The 16026-nt window shown below is 39.4% G+C and overlaps 1 protein-coding gene across 1 annotated transcript in view; it reads right to left on the minus strand.

Moving 5' to 3' along the window:
* TMEM131L (transmembrane 131 like) overlaps positions 1 to 16026 on the minus strand; it is an 81975-nt gene that overhangs the window by 26744 nt on the left and 39205 nt on the right. The window contains exons 8-15 of the mRNA XM_059818212.1: positions 9716 to 9793; positions 7671 to 7824; positions 5376 to 5434; positions 4903 to 5011; positions 3794 to 3899; positions 2992 to 3145; positions 2197 to 2367; positions 1840 to 1909 (exon numbers count right to left, since the gene is read on the minus strand). Of these exons, the coding sequence (XP_059674195.1) occupies positions 1840 to 1909; positions 2197 to 2367; positions 2992 to 3145; positions 3794 to 3899; positions 4903 to 5011; positions 5376 to 5434; positions 7671 to 7824; positions 9716 to 9793 (901 nt within the window). The remainder of the gene's footprint in view (positions 1 to 1839; positions 1910 to 2196; positions 2368 to 2991; positions 3146 to 3793; positions 3900 to 4902; positions 5012 to 5375; positions 5435 to 7670; positions 7825 to 9715; positions 9794 to 16026) is intronic.

A 16026-nucleotide genomic window follows, 5' to 3' on the forward strand; every position in this document is an offset into this window, starting at 1 on the left:
CCCTTCAAAGCAAGCATATGTGAGGGTATATATATTATTGTCCATATCTGATTTGCTTAAAGAAATACATCTGCAAAACCACAGTAATTCTACATGCAAGCAAGAGTATGGGTATTGCACAGGCTTTGTATGCTCTAGTAAGCCCTTTTTACTGTTGCTATTTCTAATGGATGCCATAGAAAAGTCATTATGCTATCAGTAGTCTTTAGACAGAACTCTCCACTGATGCCAATAAAGTATCAAGATCATATACTATTCTCTACATAGTAGCACAAAATTATAGTATCATAGCACAACAGGGAGCAAAACAAATCCCACAATTTGGCAGAAATGCTGTTTTCATTTTAGCTTCTCTTTTCAAGGTGCTGATAATTTTCTCAAATTCTTCTTAAGATAAAATTGCAAGGCTTTACATCAGTCTAAAGATTAATACCTTTTAGAAAGTTACACTCATATTGGTTCAAGCATTTTCACATAGTAGAAAAGAGTTAGAAAAGCAAATTTCTTTTGAAATAGATTTATTTTGAAAGTACAGGTACTTTATTTTACAATCCTTAGTGTTTAAAGTAACCAACTGAGATTGATGATGACTGGAATAATCCAGCTACAAGTTCTTTAGGTCAGTATTTTCAGGCTTGCATATTAGACTTTTCTATTTAACAAGTACTAGTATCCTAAATTAGAAGGCAGAATACCTGTAGGTAAAGATCTGATTATGTGTATTATTAGAATGGAAAGAAAGTAAGCAACGAGGACTTACTTGTATCAGCAATATTCCTTTATATAGATTTAAACAAACAAACAAAACCAAAAAAAACCCCAAACACTTGCTTCTAAGACATGTACCTAAGTGTGCATATGTATCAGTAATTCTTCAAGCCACATGTTTCCATACGTCACCTCAATTCTCCTTTTTACATCTGACTGACTACTATTGCCTTCTTCATATCCTCATACATTTTAGGAAAGCATCATCTTGAAAACACATTCAGGAGAGCACTCACTTAAACATTTAAAGCCTATGGTACCCAGCTGCCTACTGAAATTCCTTACTGAGCAGAGATTTTAAAAAAACCACTATTTGAATCGGCTTCCGTCAGACTCAACATTTTTCAGGCAGTATTATGTCCATGTAATACCTAACACTGTATTTTGGTAAATGCCAGCCAGGTACTTAAAAAAGCTCCCAGCATTACAGGATCTAGAGATAGATTCCTCAGTTCGAGAAAGAATGAGACTCCTTCTTTCTGTTTCACATAATACAGCATTAAGGATGCTGTTTTATAAGGCTGATAAATGGTCTCTTGCAGAAATCGGTGAAATTATTGCTGTGAGAAACAGATAAAGAGAAGGCCTTCAAATTTCATTCTGGCTAAAGGCAGGATATTGGTCAACGTTTGTTTTTTGTTTTTCATCAAATGTTTCTCAGGATCTGGACTCAGATTATGCACATTTTCTAATCACTTTGAGCTAGCTGACAGCTTTATCATTCTACCTCAACACCTCCAGAGAACGTGCATACAAAGAAAGGAAGGAGCAGTACACCACCAATGAGAACTTATAGGAAAGTCTTAAATATTATGCTCAAAAAATGTTGCAAGACAGAACAATAGCTTAGCGCTATGGAATTAGAGGCCTGAAATACTGCACAGTGTACTCAGTACAGGTTACTCAAAGCCATTTATATGCTCCCAGAAAAGTAGATGTTTTTAAAAAACATAAAACTAAGTACTTGTATGAACAGTATCAATATTCTCATTACAAGTCCTGCTACATAAAATGAATTTTCTACAATAAAACTACCATCAGATGCCTAAAAAAACACCAAGACGAGCCTACCTGAATCAGACTTTCCCAAGTAACACTGAAGATCACAGTGGGCAATGGCTTCAAAATGAAGATCTCCCTGCTGGAAGAACAAAACAAAAACTACAACTGACCATATGACAAAACAACAAGACAAATTCCAGTTTCTCAGTGCATAATTTGGACGAGTCAAAGAAGAGTATTAATGTTGCCTAGAGAACTGTTTAACTCTGAGGGCTTAACTTCTCAAGCTACAGAATGGTTTCACAGAGTGCTCTGGTACTGAGTTTTTCTTTCAGGACTAAGGGACAGATTTCTGGCCTAAGAAAGAAGCTGCTGCAGTTTGGTTTGGAGTGAATAATAATCATTCAACACAATCGAATACAATACCTTGGATACAGTCGAATATATCTGCAGAGGTATTTCAAACATTACTCCCACATTTGTGGCCAAACAAATACTAGAAAGCACATTTGTTACAGTGTCTTTCACACTAAGCTTCAAAGAAAATACATTCCAGCAGCCTGGAGGTAGAGTCAAAGGTTTGGCAAAGTTCAGAATCTAGAAAGAATCAAACGACAACTGAATTAAAATTGGTGCAGTATTTCTGGTGCAAGCGGTACCGTGAAGAATGTAAACTTTCTCTTCCTTCATGTTTTTGCTGTTATTACACACACATATGTGCCCGTAACTGATCCATACAGTGCACATATGTAAATCTCCTATCTAAATATACGAAGAGCCAATTAGATGCCTACATCATGTGCATATTCATAAACCAGATTTGTCTGGTTTGAATCAAGCAATTGCATGAGTAAATTATTGGCTTCGCCTTCTAAACTTCAAAGTTCATCTATGTACTAAAGACTTCCATTACAGCCTATGAAGAAATGCTGAATCCTATAGAACACAAACAACACATGCAACAATTCTGAGAACAGAGCAATGGTCTCTAATTTGACGCATCTGTAGCTGCAACTCAAATGAAAGAAGAGTTGCTAATAAAACAATACCAAAACAAGCTGGACAGTGAATAATGCCTATTGAGAGAGTAAGCTCTTCAGGACCTAACAGTTACAAACGGACATATACCTTTATATTTAACTGATTTCAACCAGCTCTGAGAACACAGAGTTCTTCCTTAAACCAAGGACAAAACATTTATGTAGCAGAAATAAAGCTTACCTTTAAAGTTTTCTTCGTTTCTCTGGCTATGAAGACTTCATTCAGTTCAATGCTGAAGTCAAAATTGTTTGTAAACCATATGGACCAAAATCCTGAAGTATTATGATGTGGTTCTATATGAAACAATGCTGCAGAAGGATCTACATCAAAATACCTGTACGTAAATACAGAATAAAAATAAATACATCTGCAGTTGTCCTTGAGCACACATAAGTAGTCCACATAAGAGAAGATAACTGTAATATTCTTGCATAATGAGGCTCTTTTAAGGGTTTAAGGAGAAAGAACAAAATTATTTCCTTTGGAATACTTACACATACTATCAGAGTGAAAATTGACAAGAACAATGTAGAAGAGGTAGGCAGATAATCACTCTACCCTCTGGCTATGCTATAGTACAACATTGCCTACCACTTCGTCATATGGTAGTTTGGATGAAATTGGCAAAAGAAGACTGAAGACAAGACATTTTTTTCTATAACTATCCCGCTTTTGCATTGGATTAACAAGGATGTTGGAAATTGTATCACAGACTCTCAGCAACGTTTATATGATATGAGCTGCTAAGGCATATTTTTTTACTGGCTCCTGAAATAATTCCTGGATAAAATACAGAACTATTGAAATGTCACAGGTCTGTTTTGGCAAATGACAGAGCAACAATAGGAAAAAGCCTCTTCACTGTCCTTGGAATTACTCAGTGACAAAGCAAGCTAACCTCATCTCTTAAAGTAGGGTATAATATTCTTCTTATAATATCAGTGAACATTAACAAACAAACAAAAATCCACTGTCAACCTACCCTTCCATCACAGGACAAGACAGACAGGCTTTTAGTGTTGTAGTGCCTTCCAACAAATTATGCTTCTTCTTGTCAGCGTAAGGACTTTCACTGTCACAGGATGCAGCTGGGCAAAGAACAGATACAGGAGAATACAACATCAGCCAGAATGAAAGCAGATTTGCAATTATTTTCATGTGAGGACTTGGAAGAATACTACAAAGGGGAACATTTGCTGGTCCAATTCTCACACAGGTAAGCAAAGCATCTAATTGCTTATGTCCTAATTTTCAGAGGTTCCAAACCTTGCTTTAAGAAGAATTTATGAATGCTATACACTTTCAAAAAACACACACACAGCAAGGCTGCAAAGAGCAACCTGACCGATTTTAACCATGTGTCGCTGGCACAGCATTCTTACTTAATCAATGCACACGGCCTCCTTTTAAGAAATGAAAAACTGTTCTGAAAAAAAGCATCACTTAACATATAGTCCCTTCTTTCTTCTTATTTGCCTTTTTTTGCTAGGAAAAACAAGTCCCAATGTCATTACGAAAGCAGCCTCTTTCATAAATGTTTAAAGTCTATGCACTGCAGTCTAGTGGTCAGAATAGGAAACAGACTAGAGTCAGGAATGCTTAAATGTTAATCTTTGCTCTTCCACAAACACACTTGGTCTCAGGCAAGCCTCTTCAATGATCCTGCCAAGAAATGTCATAGAAAATGACCACCCAAGCACAATAGCCTTTTAGAAAATATATTGGAAACAGAAAAATAACCACAAATTATAAAAGGATGTTGAAAAAGCATATTCAATAATTATGCTTATTGTAAAATCAGCTAACATTTTAGCACATGTTTTCTTCCCCTTTTTGAATTACGTATAGCTTGGAGCCTTCGATCAGCATAAAAGGAAGCATAGATATACATATGTGTGTGTGTGTGTGTATATATATTCACACACAAAAATGGTGGGAAAAAAATAGCAGAAAGAATTCATCTTCCTTCTCAAAAAAGTCCAGAGAAGTTGATTTTGAGATCTTTCAGGGTGTCTATCTGCTGAAAAAAGCTACCCTTTCATAATCAAATCCTGTTTAATCATATTATCTATAAGTATACGTATCCTGTACCTTTACAAGGTATAGAAGCAACTTTTGTAAAGTTAGCAGATGATGAAGATAGCAGTACTGGCTCAAACTCCACAGGTGATGTGTCTTTTTGTGATAACTGCCGTATTTCCTGCATGAAGACAAAACACAATGATCCTTGCAGCAGTACTACCATTATTTTGTAGCTCCTGTATTAGTGTATCTTCTTGTCAGATTTGCAAGCCAGTATCTGCCATTTTCTCACATCTTCTAAATCAAACCATGGATTTTTATTCAAGTTAACAGCTCTTACATCCTTAAAAAAATCCATCACTGAACTACAACTCATCATCTAAAAGATCTATTAGACGTTCGGGCACATTTTAAAAAATATAGAAGCATCACATTTGCCACCAGCAAAATCAATCTGCTATTAGAGAGTAAGCCAGTAGGCTAATTAATTCCCCAATCAAATTCAACACCCTAAAATACAAATTCCTGAAGCCCAGGATTACCTGTATATGCACAAGGCTGTTCCCAGAATGCATGACGTACACATCTACTGAGAAATCACCTGTCCAAAAGAATGAACACTGAGGTAAGTTCACCAAGGATGGAAGCACTCTTGCTTTCTCAGGTACTCACATGAGAGGCAATAGCGATGTAAATTTAAAAATCTTTGTGTGACAGCTACCCTTGTAAAAAGGAGGAACTATTCACATTTTGAGCTGGCAATCATTTTTCATAAAGGAGTAAAAATCCACTCAACAAGATTTTTGGCCACAAACATGATGGCAAGCATCAACAGTGAACCTTCATTATCTCCTAAATTCCAAGACTGAGTACAACTCCCCCTTTCCTAAAGGCAGGGAGACAGGAGGCACAGCCAAAGGAAAGAAGGATGGCTGACGCTGCCGTAGCTTTCTAAGTCTAAGGGCCAACTTATCAATAGCATGGGCGAGCCCAGTAAAAACTGTTCTGTATATGCACACAGCTACACAAGATCCTGGCTCACCTGCTTTGAACAGCAAGCATTCTCAGGAGACAATGCAAAGCTGGATTTGGTACTTAACACCTTTTGGGCTTAAAACAGGAACGGTCCTCTCACCTGGTAGGGTAGTAATCTATTGACTAGAGCAACAGGAGATGGGTATAACTCAGCTTTCACCTGCCAATAAGGTGGTACAACTATATTGGGTAAGCACCCTTCATCACTGGAAAAGCTACGTTCCCATCCACAGGACACTATGAAGACCAAAAGAGCAGCAGGACGGAACAAGAGATGACTATTATACCAGGGTGGTTATCACACTTCCATGAAGGAAGATGACTTGAGTTCTTGCCCTTGCTTATACTTGAATTACATCAGTAGATGCAGGCTGACATAAAAGGACATTCTCCCAATTCATCAGGCATAATTTCTAATAATGAGTGTGCTTTGCTCAGCTGCTTGAAAGCAAGACTACATGTGCCAGCTTCCAAAACAGGGTTCAAGATGTTGATTCTGAGTGAGCAGATGCTCCACATACCCACACATACTCCTCTTCAACCTTTCCAACTGGCAAGTTCCCCTGTGCAGACCTTGCCTACTTGCTGTCCCCCTCTAGGTGCCAACACATGTGCCGTACACTAACACAGCACTGTATTCCCTTCTGTTAGGTCTTTCCCTCAAGACCACGTCTCTCATTTAATTATACAAATGGAAGGCAAGCAAACATTGCTGTTTGATATGGTAAAGCCATCGCCGGTGCTGATGGAGCAAGACATGGAACTTCCCACCAACAGCAAATCCAAAGGGCTTATATGACCAACCTCTAACACAGTGAGGACTTATAATTGCATTATATTTAGTAGAAAACAGCCTTAAAAGCATAATTCTAGTACTTTAACCATCAAAAGTGTTAACAGCAAGCACCCTTGACATGACAGATGCGAACAATTCTCTACCAGCATCAGAATAAATGTACGTCCACAACTCAACATAACAAAGCACTGGCGTCTCACCGGCAGGAAATTTTGGTTTACAGTGGGTATTGCAGTTTCAGCTCTGTGTAAGCATCACATCACAGAACAGGCACGGGGGGAACAGCATATATTATTTTGTGACTAGATCTTGAACAGAACTTCTCAAAAAAGATCATGTTCTTTTTTTACTAGTGTGTTAAAAAATATTATTTTGATCTGGATTCTTAAGCAGTTGTTTCTTCTTCTTCAATCAAAGTAAAACTGGCAGAACTGTCTAAAAAAAGCTATTCAAACAGACTGCAAAGCTCTATAAATAATTTAAAATCCTCTGGGTTTAAAGGATTTGTTCACCCAATAAATGTAGCATAAAGAAACTGCAAGGAGTTGATTGTTTTGCCTGTGGAATTCTAGCTTACAAGAACTAATGATGCACACATCCGTATTACCTCATTATCCTACCTTCCACAACAGCCACTATCCCCAGTACTGTACAAACCATTCTGCCTTCATAGTCCTATTATGGTTAATTTAATTAATGGGAAACCAGAAATGCAGTTGTAGAAATCAAAGGACCATAACATCTTTCCATAATATTTAAGCAGATGCAAGAATGAAACAGATGTAATTTACAACTTTACAATCTTTACCTTTATACAGAGAACTGCGCTTACAGTCACTCTGCCCTAAACAAAGTGGCTCACAAGCTGTGTTCATCTAAACTGATTTGTTTTCCCTTACTCGCAAAATTTAGCTGTCACTGAATTTGATTCAATTTAGCACATCAAATTACAATTTATGTATAAAGTCAAGTTCTATTACAATTAACGGTCATATTTAGGACTTACCCGAGGTCTTCGTTTTTTCCATTGCTACATAAACTACAAAAAGATTCTCCAGTAAGTATTGTCTGTGCTCCACAAAATCTTGTTGGGCATTTTCCATTCTTACCGTTAAGCTCATTTCTAGCAGCATTGGGTCATCGGACATAAAACAGCAACTCTGGAGTGAGACAAGGGGATATGGTGTGTGTGGTGGGGGAGGGAACAGAAAAAATTCATTATAGTAACGTATCTTGAGAAGTTAATCAAAGGTATTATCTAACAGACAAGGTTTCCAGCACCAAAGTGCTGGCTAAACAGGAGTAATTAGGACCTCTGCTAAAATTCAGCAGAAACCGCAGACAGTGCAGGTACAGATAGCACAGCAAAAACAAAGACGAAAAACAACTAAAAGGACACTGAACCTTGAAAGAATGCAAATTTATAAACTGTCTTAGTCAGTCTCACCTCAGGGACTGCAAAACAGTTTCCTTTGTTAAATCCTCTGCCTTCAATAAAATGTGCCATAAACAGACTGATGCATGTGTCTTAATGGTAGGAAGACAGTTCATGTTCACTGGTCTGTTTATAGTTAATTTTTCCAAATCCTGTGTTTTTTGTCTCCATTTCTCACTGAAGTAATTTTAAAAAAACAAACATACATGTACAATTCTTAATAGAAAACACTGTTGTCTGGCTAGAATACTTCAGATAAATACAAATAGGATCTTATTTCCTTCCCTAAGTAGTGGCTGCTGTTAAGACAGCTGAGTCTTAGCAACTACAAAGACACAGACACCATTTTACAAAAAAGTAAAGCCAACAAAGCAAAACACAAGTAGACAACCAACAGTGAGTAACATAAATTTGTCCTGCATCAGACCATGAAGGTCGTTAAACTCAGGCTCCAATGCCCTACCAAGACGGCTAATTTGCTCAGGAGGAGGAGAAAACCTCCACCCCGGCACGTGAAGTGCTCTCCCGAAGCAGCAGTAAAACACCTTCAGCTAATCTGAAGTGCCGCAAGGAGGTACAGCGGGAGTGGGGAAGCATCTCTGGGAATGGGATGCCAGTTCACCACTCCCACAGCATCAAAGAAACCCTCAGCACTTGAAGTGGCTGCTAGGAGCAGGAGAGGAGGCTGCTGTGGAGACTGGAGCACAGGGATGATGCGCCCTTGAGAAGCTCATGCCGAAGAGCGAGCGGGCAGCTGCACTACGTGCAATCTGAAACGTTCAGGTGCATCTCAAGCCTATAGCCTTACTCACCAACGCAATGCAAGAATCAAACATGGGAGTAAAGCAGCACAGGATCACTGTGATGTGTAACGTACAGAAAAACAGCTATGGAGTCTGGGCCTCATCACACTTGATGAAAGAAAGGTGCTGCAGCCCACAGTGCTGGCCTATATATCTGATCCAACAAAATACTCCATCGAGTACCATCATCGCTGTGAACCAACACCCATTTACTGTGTAAGGACATTTGAGGAGAGAGGGGAAGAGGAGATTTGGATGACACTGCGCAGGAGAAGGAGGAGACCTACTGTCCTGAACGCTCAGATCTTTTGGAGGGGGCTTTTCTGCTGACAAGCTCGCCCCTCCTCAGCTCTGCCCAACACCAAGGCCACCTTCAAAGCCTCCTGAGCACACAGCCAGACAGCCCAGACTTCAGCCTCTCAGCTTACTGATCTCTTGTCAGTATGAACCAGAAGAATCTAATCACTTTTATACTTCATGTAAGTAATACAACACCTACACATTAAAACACTTAGCCTGTTGAGTTGATTTTGGGTTTGGTTTTTTTTTTTTTGGGGGGGGGGGGGGGGCAGGGGTTGGGTGTCTTTTTCCATCTTCCCATCTCCTAAAAGTTATAGTGCAATGTGTGTGACATTTAACTTATACCACAGGGTACAGTTTTATAAAAGCATAGCTAAAAGCACAATTCCCCTTTAAACTGAGACACTGGAAACTGCATTGCTGCTAAAACTTCTAGGGCTCTGGAAAGTGCCCCTCTAAACTTGGATTACAATAAGAAGACTTAAATAGATAGAAAATGATAATAAAACATACCTTAACTTGCTGATATGTGTCGTTAGGTAAACTGCATTCAAGGTGAACACGTAAGAGACTGGCATTCATAGTTTCTGCCTGTAAGAAAGAAAAGTGAAGAAAACATCAAGCACATTGCTCCAAAAGATGTTATCATATAAATCCAATTCACACACCACAATTTATAAAGATAATAGGACTGTTTCCACATATGCATGACACAGCAACGTAAGGAGTTTTTTTAAAATAAATACAATTACTCTGTACAGTAGGCCAGCAATCAATCTCTGATCCTCAGGAGCTCCATCAATATCTACTTACTTATCAAACTATTATTATACATTATTATTAAATATTTATACACCATCAACACAAGCAACCCTTATAAACCTTCATATGTCAATAAACTGCGTTCAACAGAGCCTTTTTTGTATAGTAAAAGCGTCTTTCCTTGTTTTCTGTATATTTTCTTCGCTGATTGGATACTGAAATACAGCTGTAGGCCAAGAACATAATGCTTCTTGGACATGGTCTGATACGTTTGGCTTCACGCCAAAATGGACAAGACAGAAAATACTTGTTTTGCTTTTTTATTGATGAAGAGAAGAGAAGAGAAGAGAAGAGAAGAGAAGAGAAGAGAAGAGAAGAGAAGAGAAGAGAAGAGAAGAGAAGAGAAGAGAAGAGAAGAGAAGAGAAGAGAAGAGAAGAGAAGAGAAGAGGAGATTGATTGTGCCAGCTTTTAAAGCACTCATAAATCTAACAGGGCTACAGCGCCGACAAAGCCAAGCATAGTTCATGAAAGCTATCTGGAAATCTGGACTGCCAAATTACTTGCACAAACTGTTCAGCTAGTATATCACGATTCTAAATTAAAAAAAAAATTCAGAATGACAGACCTGTCACTTTAACAGTGCCTTAATTACAGCAAAATTACCAGGTGATTTTGAGACTGATGTGTAACACCCCCACAGTTTCTCTTGCGGTACTGAACTACGTAAAGTGGGGTATCTGCAGGTTCAAGTTTCTGAAGGTTTCGATGCAATTGACTTTAAAGAATGTCAATAATTTGATACTGAAAAGTGCAACTGTGAAGAAATGTTCTTAAGTATCCAACACCCTATCTCCTATCTCCCTGGGACTGGCAGAAGGGGGCAGGGTGCATATGAGCAGAGAGTAGATTTACCACACGCGTGGCGTTTCATGGGGTCCAGTTTTATAAAAGTACAGCCAAAAGGATGCCAACGTACATTCTGCATTCCTGATTCAACTGGATTTCATACAAAATGACTGGGGCTTCACACAAGAGGGCGATGTAAGCTCTGCAAAGGTGGTTAGCGGCAACCCAAACCCTGTCCCCAGCCCAGCTCTCTGGGGGATGCAAACCCCTGCCACCTCCTTTCTTTTTTACAAACCCTTTTGTTCTCATCAAATTTTGAGAGCAGAAAAAAACCCCATTTGCTTCCAAAACACGCACCACTTACTAACCTCTCATGGCCATGACTGCTAGTGGAGTTTTAACAAGGCAGTAAGATTATACAGAGCAACTTTGGGGGTCACTTTTCTGGTCAGGTAAAACTTGATGGTTAGACTTCCCTTCTCAGTGGTTCTTGAGAGAACACTACCGCTTTCACAGTCCTAAGTAAGGAGTTGTTAGCCCTTATTCAATGTCATTGTATTTTAAAGTAGTTTAAGATCCTGCACCCCTATTAAAAAAAAAAAATCTGCTAAATCATATTTTCCAAGGGTTTTTTTGAAGTTCTTGACCTGGCACAGGTCTACATGGGAAACTTCCGTCACCTTAAAATTGAAGCTGCTAATGTAACAAGCGCAGAGGGGCAAAATTTTATTGGGCTGTATTTGATGTTGATCTGTTTTCACGGAATTTTTTATTTCTCTTTGTAAAGCTATCTTCAGTAAAGGAAAAGGGTTTTCAGTTATCTAAGGCAGACAATAGATGCGTAACTGTCATGCCTACTATCTTACAACACTGGTAGGACAGCTGTGTTAACCATAAAGAAAAAATAGAGCATCTGAGAAGAAAACACTGTCAGAAGCAGAGTTTCCAAGAAGACAAACCCAGGACCTCGTCCACATATCCCAGCGGTGCAAGCGCTCCATTTACGCTGTAAATATCACTGCCTATGAATCAGAGCAGAGAGCTGAGTTATGCAGCGTATGTTTGCACTAGAGGCAAACTGAAAAGGAGAGGCATGGCACAAGCGGAAAAGTTACAAAGAGTGCTGCAAAGCAGTACAACCACTGCCTGGTCAGTTCATTACCTGGTGCCTCTGTTTCGTATTAGGTACGCATGCATACATACTTGCACGTACACACACACTCAGCACCCACACATCCTATGTGAACTGAATAGAGAAGTCTGATAGAAGCCACACGAATGAAATTCTTACTAGTTTGGTAAGTTCTTACATTTAAATTTTAAAGACACAAAGGCTTCTTTCAAAAAAAACCAAAAAACCCACCAAAACTAAAAAACCTGAATCATCTCATCTGCAAGGAGCCCCGCTCTCCTGGCGAAGCTCTAGGATTCTCGCTGGGGGACAGTATAGTAGGCAATTACTTAGGAAATAATTCATCCATAAAAAGAGAGACAGAGCATCAACAGGACGGCTGGCACAGGCCAGCTCAACAGCCACTAAACAATCACAGACCCAAGGTCACTTTTAGGGGAAGAATTCCTTATTCTGCCTTAGCTGCCCTGTCAATCAGACACGACTCTATACAAGATTTTCACAGAGATATTCTTGCATCATTATCAGGACTGCAGAGTTCAAACCACTTCCTGGAGTTTGGCTACAGTATAATTAAAATAAAACAAACATTGAACAAGCCTCCCCTTCTTCCTGCAGGCCGATACTTCAAAGTTTATCCTGGACAGTCCCTGGCTCTAAAGAGCTATTTCCACTCTGAATGGTGTTAATAAGCTGTCCCTGTAATAATGATTCAGCAGAGTTTCATCAGTTTTTTGCAGGCAGTTATCAGGATGGCACACGAAGAAAACGCTACTGTCCTCCTACCTTCCTTCTCCACACCCAAGCACCACACTTGCACACATTTGCTTCTCTGATCCTCTGTCCACCAGCACAAAACAGCTTAAGGAGTTTTGGGTTCCTGCCAGTACTTGCAGTATTTCCCATGTCGTTGGTTCATAAACTCCGAAATCCTCTGAGAAGTCAACAAAGTGATGCCTGTGTCTCCTATGATAAGACGTTCCGCCCTGCAGGTCATTCATTCCTCCACTGACATTTCCAGTGAGTTCGTACAGCATTTTGAACACAACGAGGCAGTGATGTAGCTGCCCTCTTAGCGCCATCCAAGTATTGAACAATGCCAAAAACAGACAACTGGAGCAAAGACTACACCCAGAAGCTGGATAAACAAAGATGACCTGTATGGTCTCCACCATCTGTTACAGCTTAGTGGTAACTAGCCACTGCTGAATGGCCACGTGGACATACTATGAATACACAGTGTTGGACACAGCTCTTCTTTCCTCCCGACAAGTGAGCCAGGAGCCCAGAAATCCTAGGATCCAGGACCACAGCCAGAGCACATGCCAATCCTGAACCCTTCAAAAGCTGAAACTTTGAAAAGAGTAACAGAAAGAGGGTGAAATTCAACAGTAGAAAAGGCAACTTTGTCTTTCTTTTTCTTTTCTTATTAATCACAAGAGTTTCTGCTAAAAAAACCTGGGGAAATGATGGAGGAAAAAAAAGAAAGGCCTGCGTACCTTTGACTGTTAAAGGATAAAAACAACCCACAAGATCAATGGAAGTTCATTTTCTACAAAAAATGCAAACACAAACCTGTCACATATTGTATTTCCAATGGAAATACTACTGTAGAAGTAAACTTTAATCTATAATCCCCAGGGATATATCATACTTCCAACATAAATACTCTGTAGAGGCAAAATTTCATCCATATCCCTATGTACAATTCTGGCCATTCACCTTCAAAAGAAATTTTAACAAATTAGAGAAGCTGCAGAAAAAGGTTGTCAATTTGGTTAAGAAATGGACAGCCTATCACTGAAGATGATACTACAGAGCATAGACCGTTACAACTTAGCAAAGCAAAAGTTGAAAGATATGATGTCACCTACAAATGGTTCTGACTGTAAGTGTCAGAAGCAGAAGGAGTTACATAAACTAAACGCATATCTTACCGAACAAATATAAATCAGCCACAAAGCAATTGGGATTGGAAGTCAGGTGTAGGTTTCCAACTATGAAAAGGAGTAAAACCAAGTATTTGGGGTTGTGGTAACAATGCCTCCAGCCACTTCACCAAGCACATGATGGGACTAAATGACATTATCTTTCTGGCCTTGACTATCAAGGATGTCAGTATTACTACACAGCTTAAACACAACCACCTTTAAAACAGGAGACAAAAACAGGAGGCAAAAAATAGACACACCATGCAGCACTCAGTGAGCTTTCTCACAGGTTTCCAAGCAGTATCAGTAAACTTCAGAGGTAAGCATATCTTTAGCGTGTCGAACTAGACATTGTCGCCCAAGGTTACAACTCATTCATCCCAAGACGACAAGGGATGTGTACATGAGGATTATACTCTCCTGAACTTACACTGCTATTTTATTTCAATTAAAAATAAACAGGGGAAAGCAAATGTGCACAGTGAAGTGAGTATGACTGCCTTGTTTTAAATGCTTTTTCACTACAAATCTCCACTGTATGTTTAATAGTTATGTATTCTTAAGTTTGCACATGTGTAGTCACTCACTCAAACCTCATTGACTTCTCTTCCTTCCACAGCTTCTGAGCCTAAAATATAAACAGGACGAGACAGAATCATACCAATTTTTATGGGATTTGGATCAGAATATTAGTAGGGTGAATTGAAGGAGGCACTTCTGGAGAGGACAGCTATCTGTAGAGCAACACTTTCTAAAAGGAACCAAAACTCAAGCCACAAGCTCCTCTTCAGTATTTAAATCTTGCCTACTACCTTCAACAGCTGAGGAACCCATCCCAATGATTCTTCTGTCCAAAACAGTAACATTCAGTGAACTGAAGAGCAATTCCTCAATTACAGCCCGGCACAGGAAAATTACATCCCTAACTAGGAGAACTGAGTCAACACTCTCTCACAGCTCATGTCCTGCAACAAGACTGGTGCCAGGTGGTACCATGCTGCACTGCCAAACATGACCTCAAGCTTGTACTCTAGAGAAATAAAGCATAGGAAAATGTTCCTCACTATACAGTAAGGAAAATGTCAAATGCTCCCCAAAACTTCTCTACTCAGGAATTCAGACAGAACTGCAAAGCAGCAGAGTCTGCATCCAAACTTCAGACAGTACCTGACAATAACCCATCGAGCTGGATGTGAAGATGCAGAGAGACATGTCATGAACAGCACCCAAATAACTCTTCTCAGTTCTACCCCTAGCACCCCAAATTACAAAACCTGAAGATTTTTGGTTCCTTTGCAAGAGTCTGTCTGTGTACGTCCACAAGCAAGCACACCTGTGTGATTACAGGAAAGAGACTGGTACAGAGGAAAAGAAAGGAAGAGAAGGAAATTGTGCATTATCCTCAGGTAGAGGTAAGACTGACCTAATATATACATAGCAGGCTGAAAAATACTACCTGAGCTGAGAATTTTTCTCAGGTAGAACAGAAGACGACATCATGAAGGCAATCAATGCAGCTTACATTTAGATTAAAGATTAAATTCTGTTATGTGCTAAGACACTCTAAATATGTTTTTGAAAAAACTAAATCTGTGTACAATACAAAAGGAAATTTGAAAGATCAATTTTTCCAGTCAGTTATTCACTGGAAGACCATGAAAATACCTGCAACTGCAACCAAATGACAGAAATCATTAAAGCTTCTTTCAATTGAAATAGTTATGCCTCGTATATCCACCTTGCTGTATTCTCTACAGCTCCCTACTTCAGTCAAGCTGAGGTAAGCAAAGCTGATACCTTCAGCACTGATAAGGGCAAGAGAGGATAGTCCAGCCTGACTCCTAGATCTCATTCTCATCCACGCAGCACGCCATGCTTTTTAACTGTGGCAAACTGTTGGCGCAGCCCTGCTGTGAACTGGCATGGGGAACGGGTCTGAAGTGAAAAACAGAACAAACCAAAACAGCCCACGCCCCAACTTTATAGTACAAAGTTTATTTTTTTTAGGACAGATCAATTCTCCAGTTTAGTTCCGAGCAGGGCCTCACAAACGATTTTGTTGGCACAACTGAGAGGACAGCACACCACAGGAGCATAAACGAGAACAAGTGGGAATAGTTTAAATGCCAAAGACTGTCTCATAAAACCAGAA

The sequence above is a fragment of the Gavia stellata genome, chromosome 5 (genome assembly GCF_030936135.1).
Source record: "Gavia stellata isolate bGavSte3 chromosome 5, bGavSte3.hap2, whole genome shotgun sequence".
NCBI lineage: Eukaryota > Metazoa > Chordata > Aves > Gaviiformes > Gaviidae > Gavia > Gavia stellata.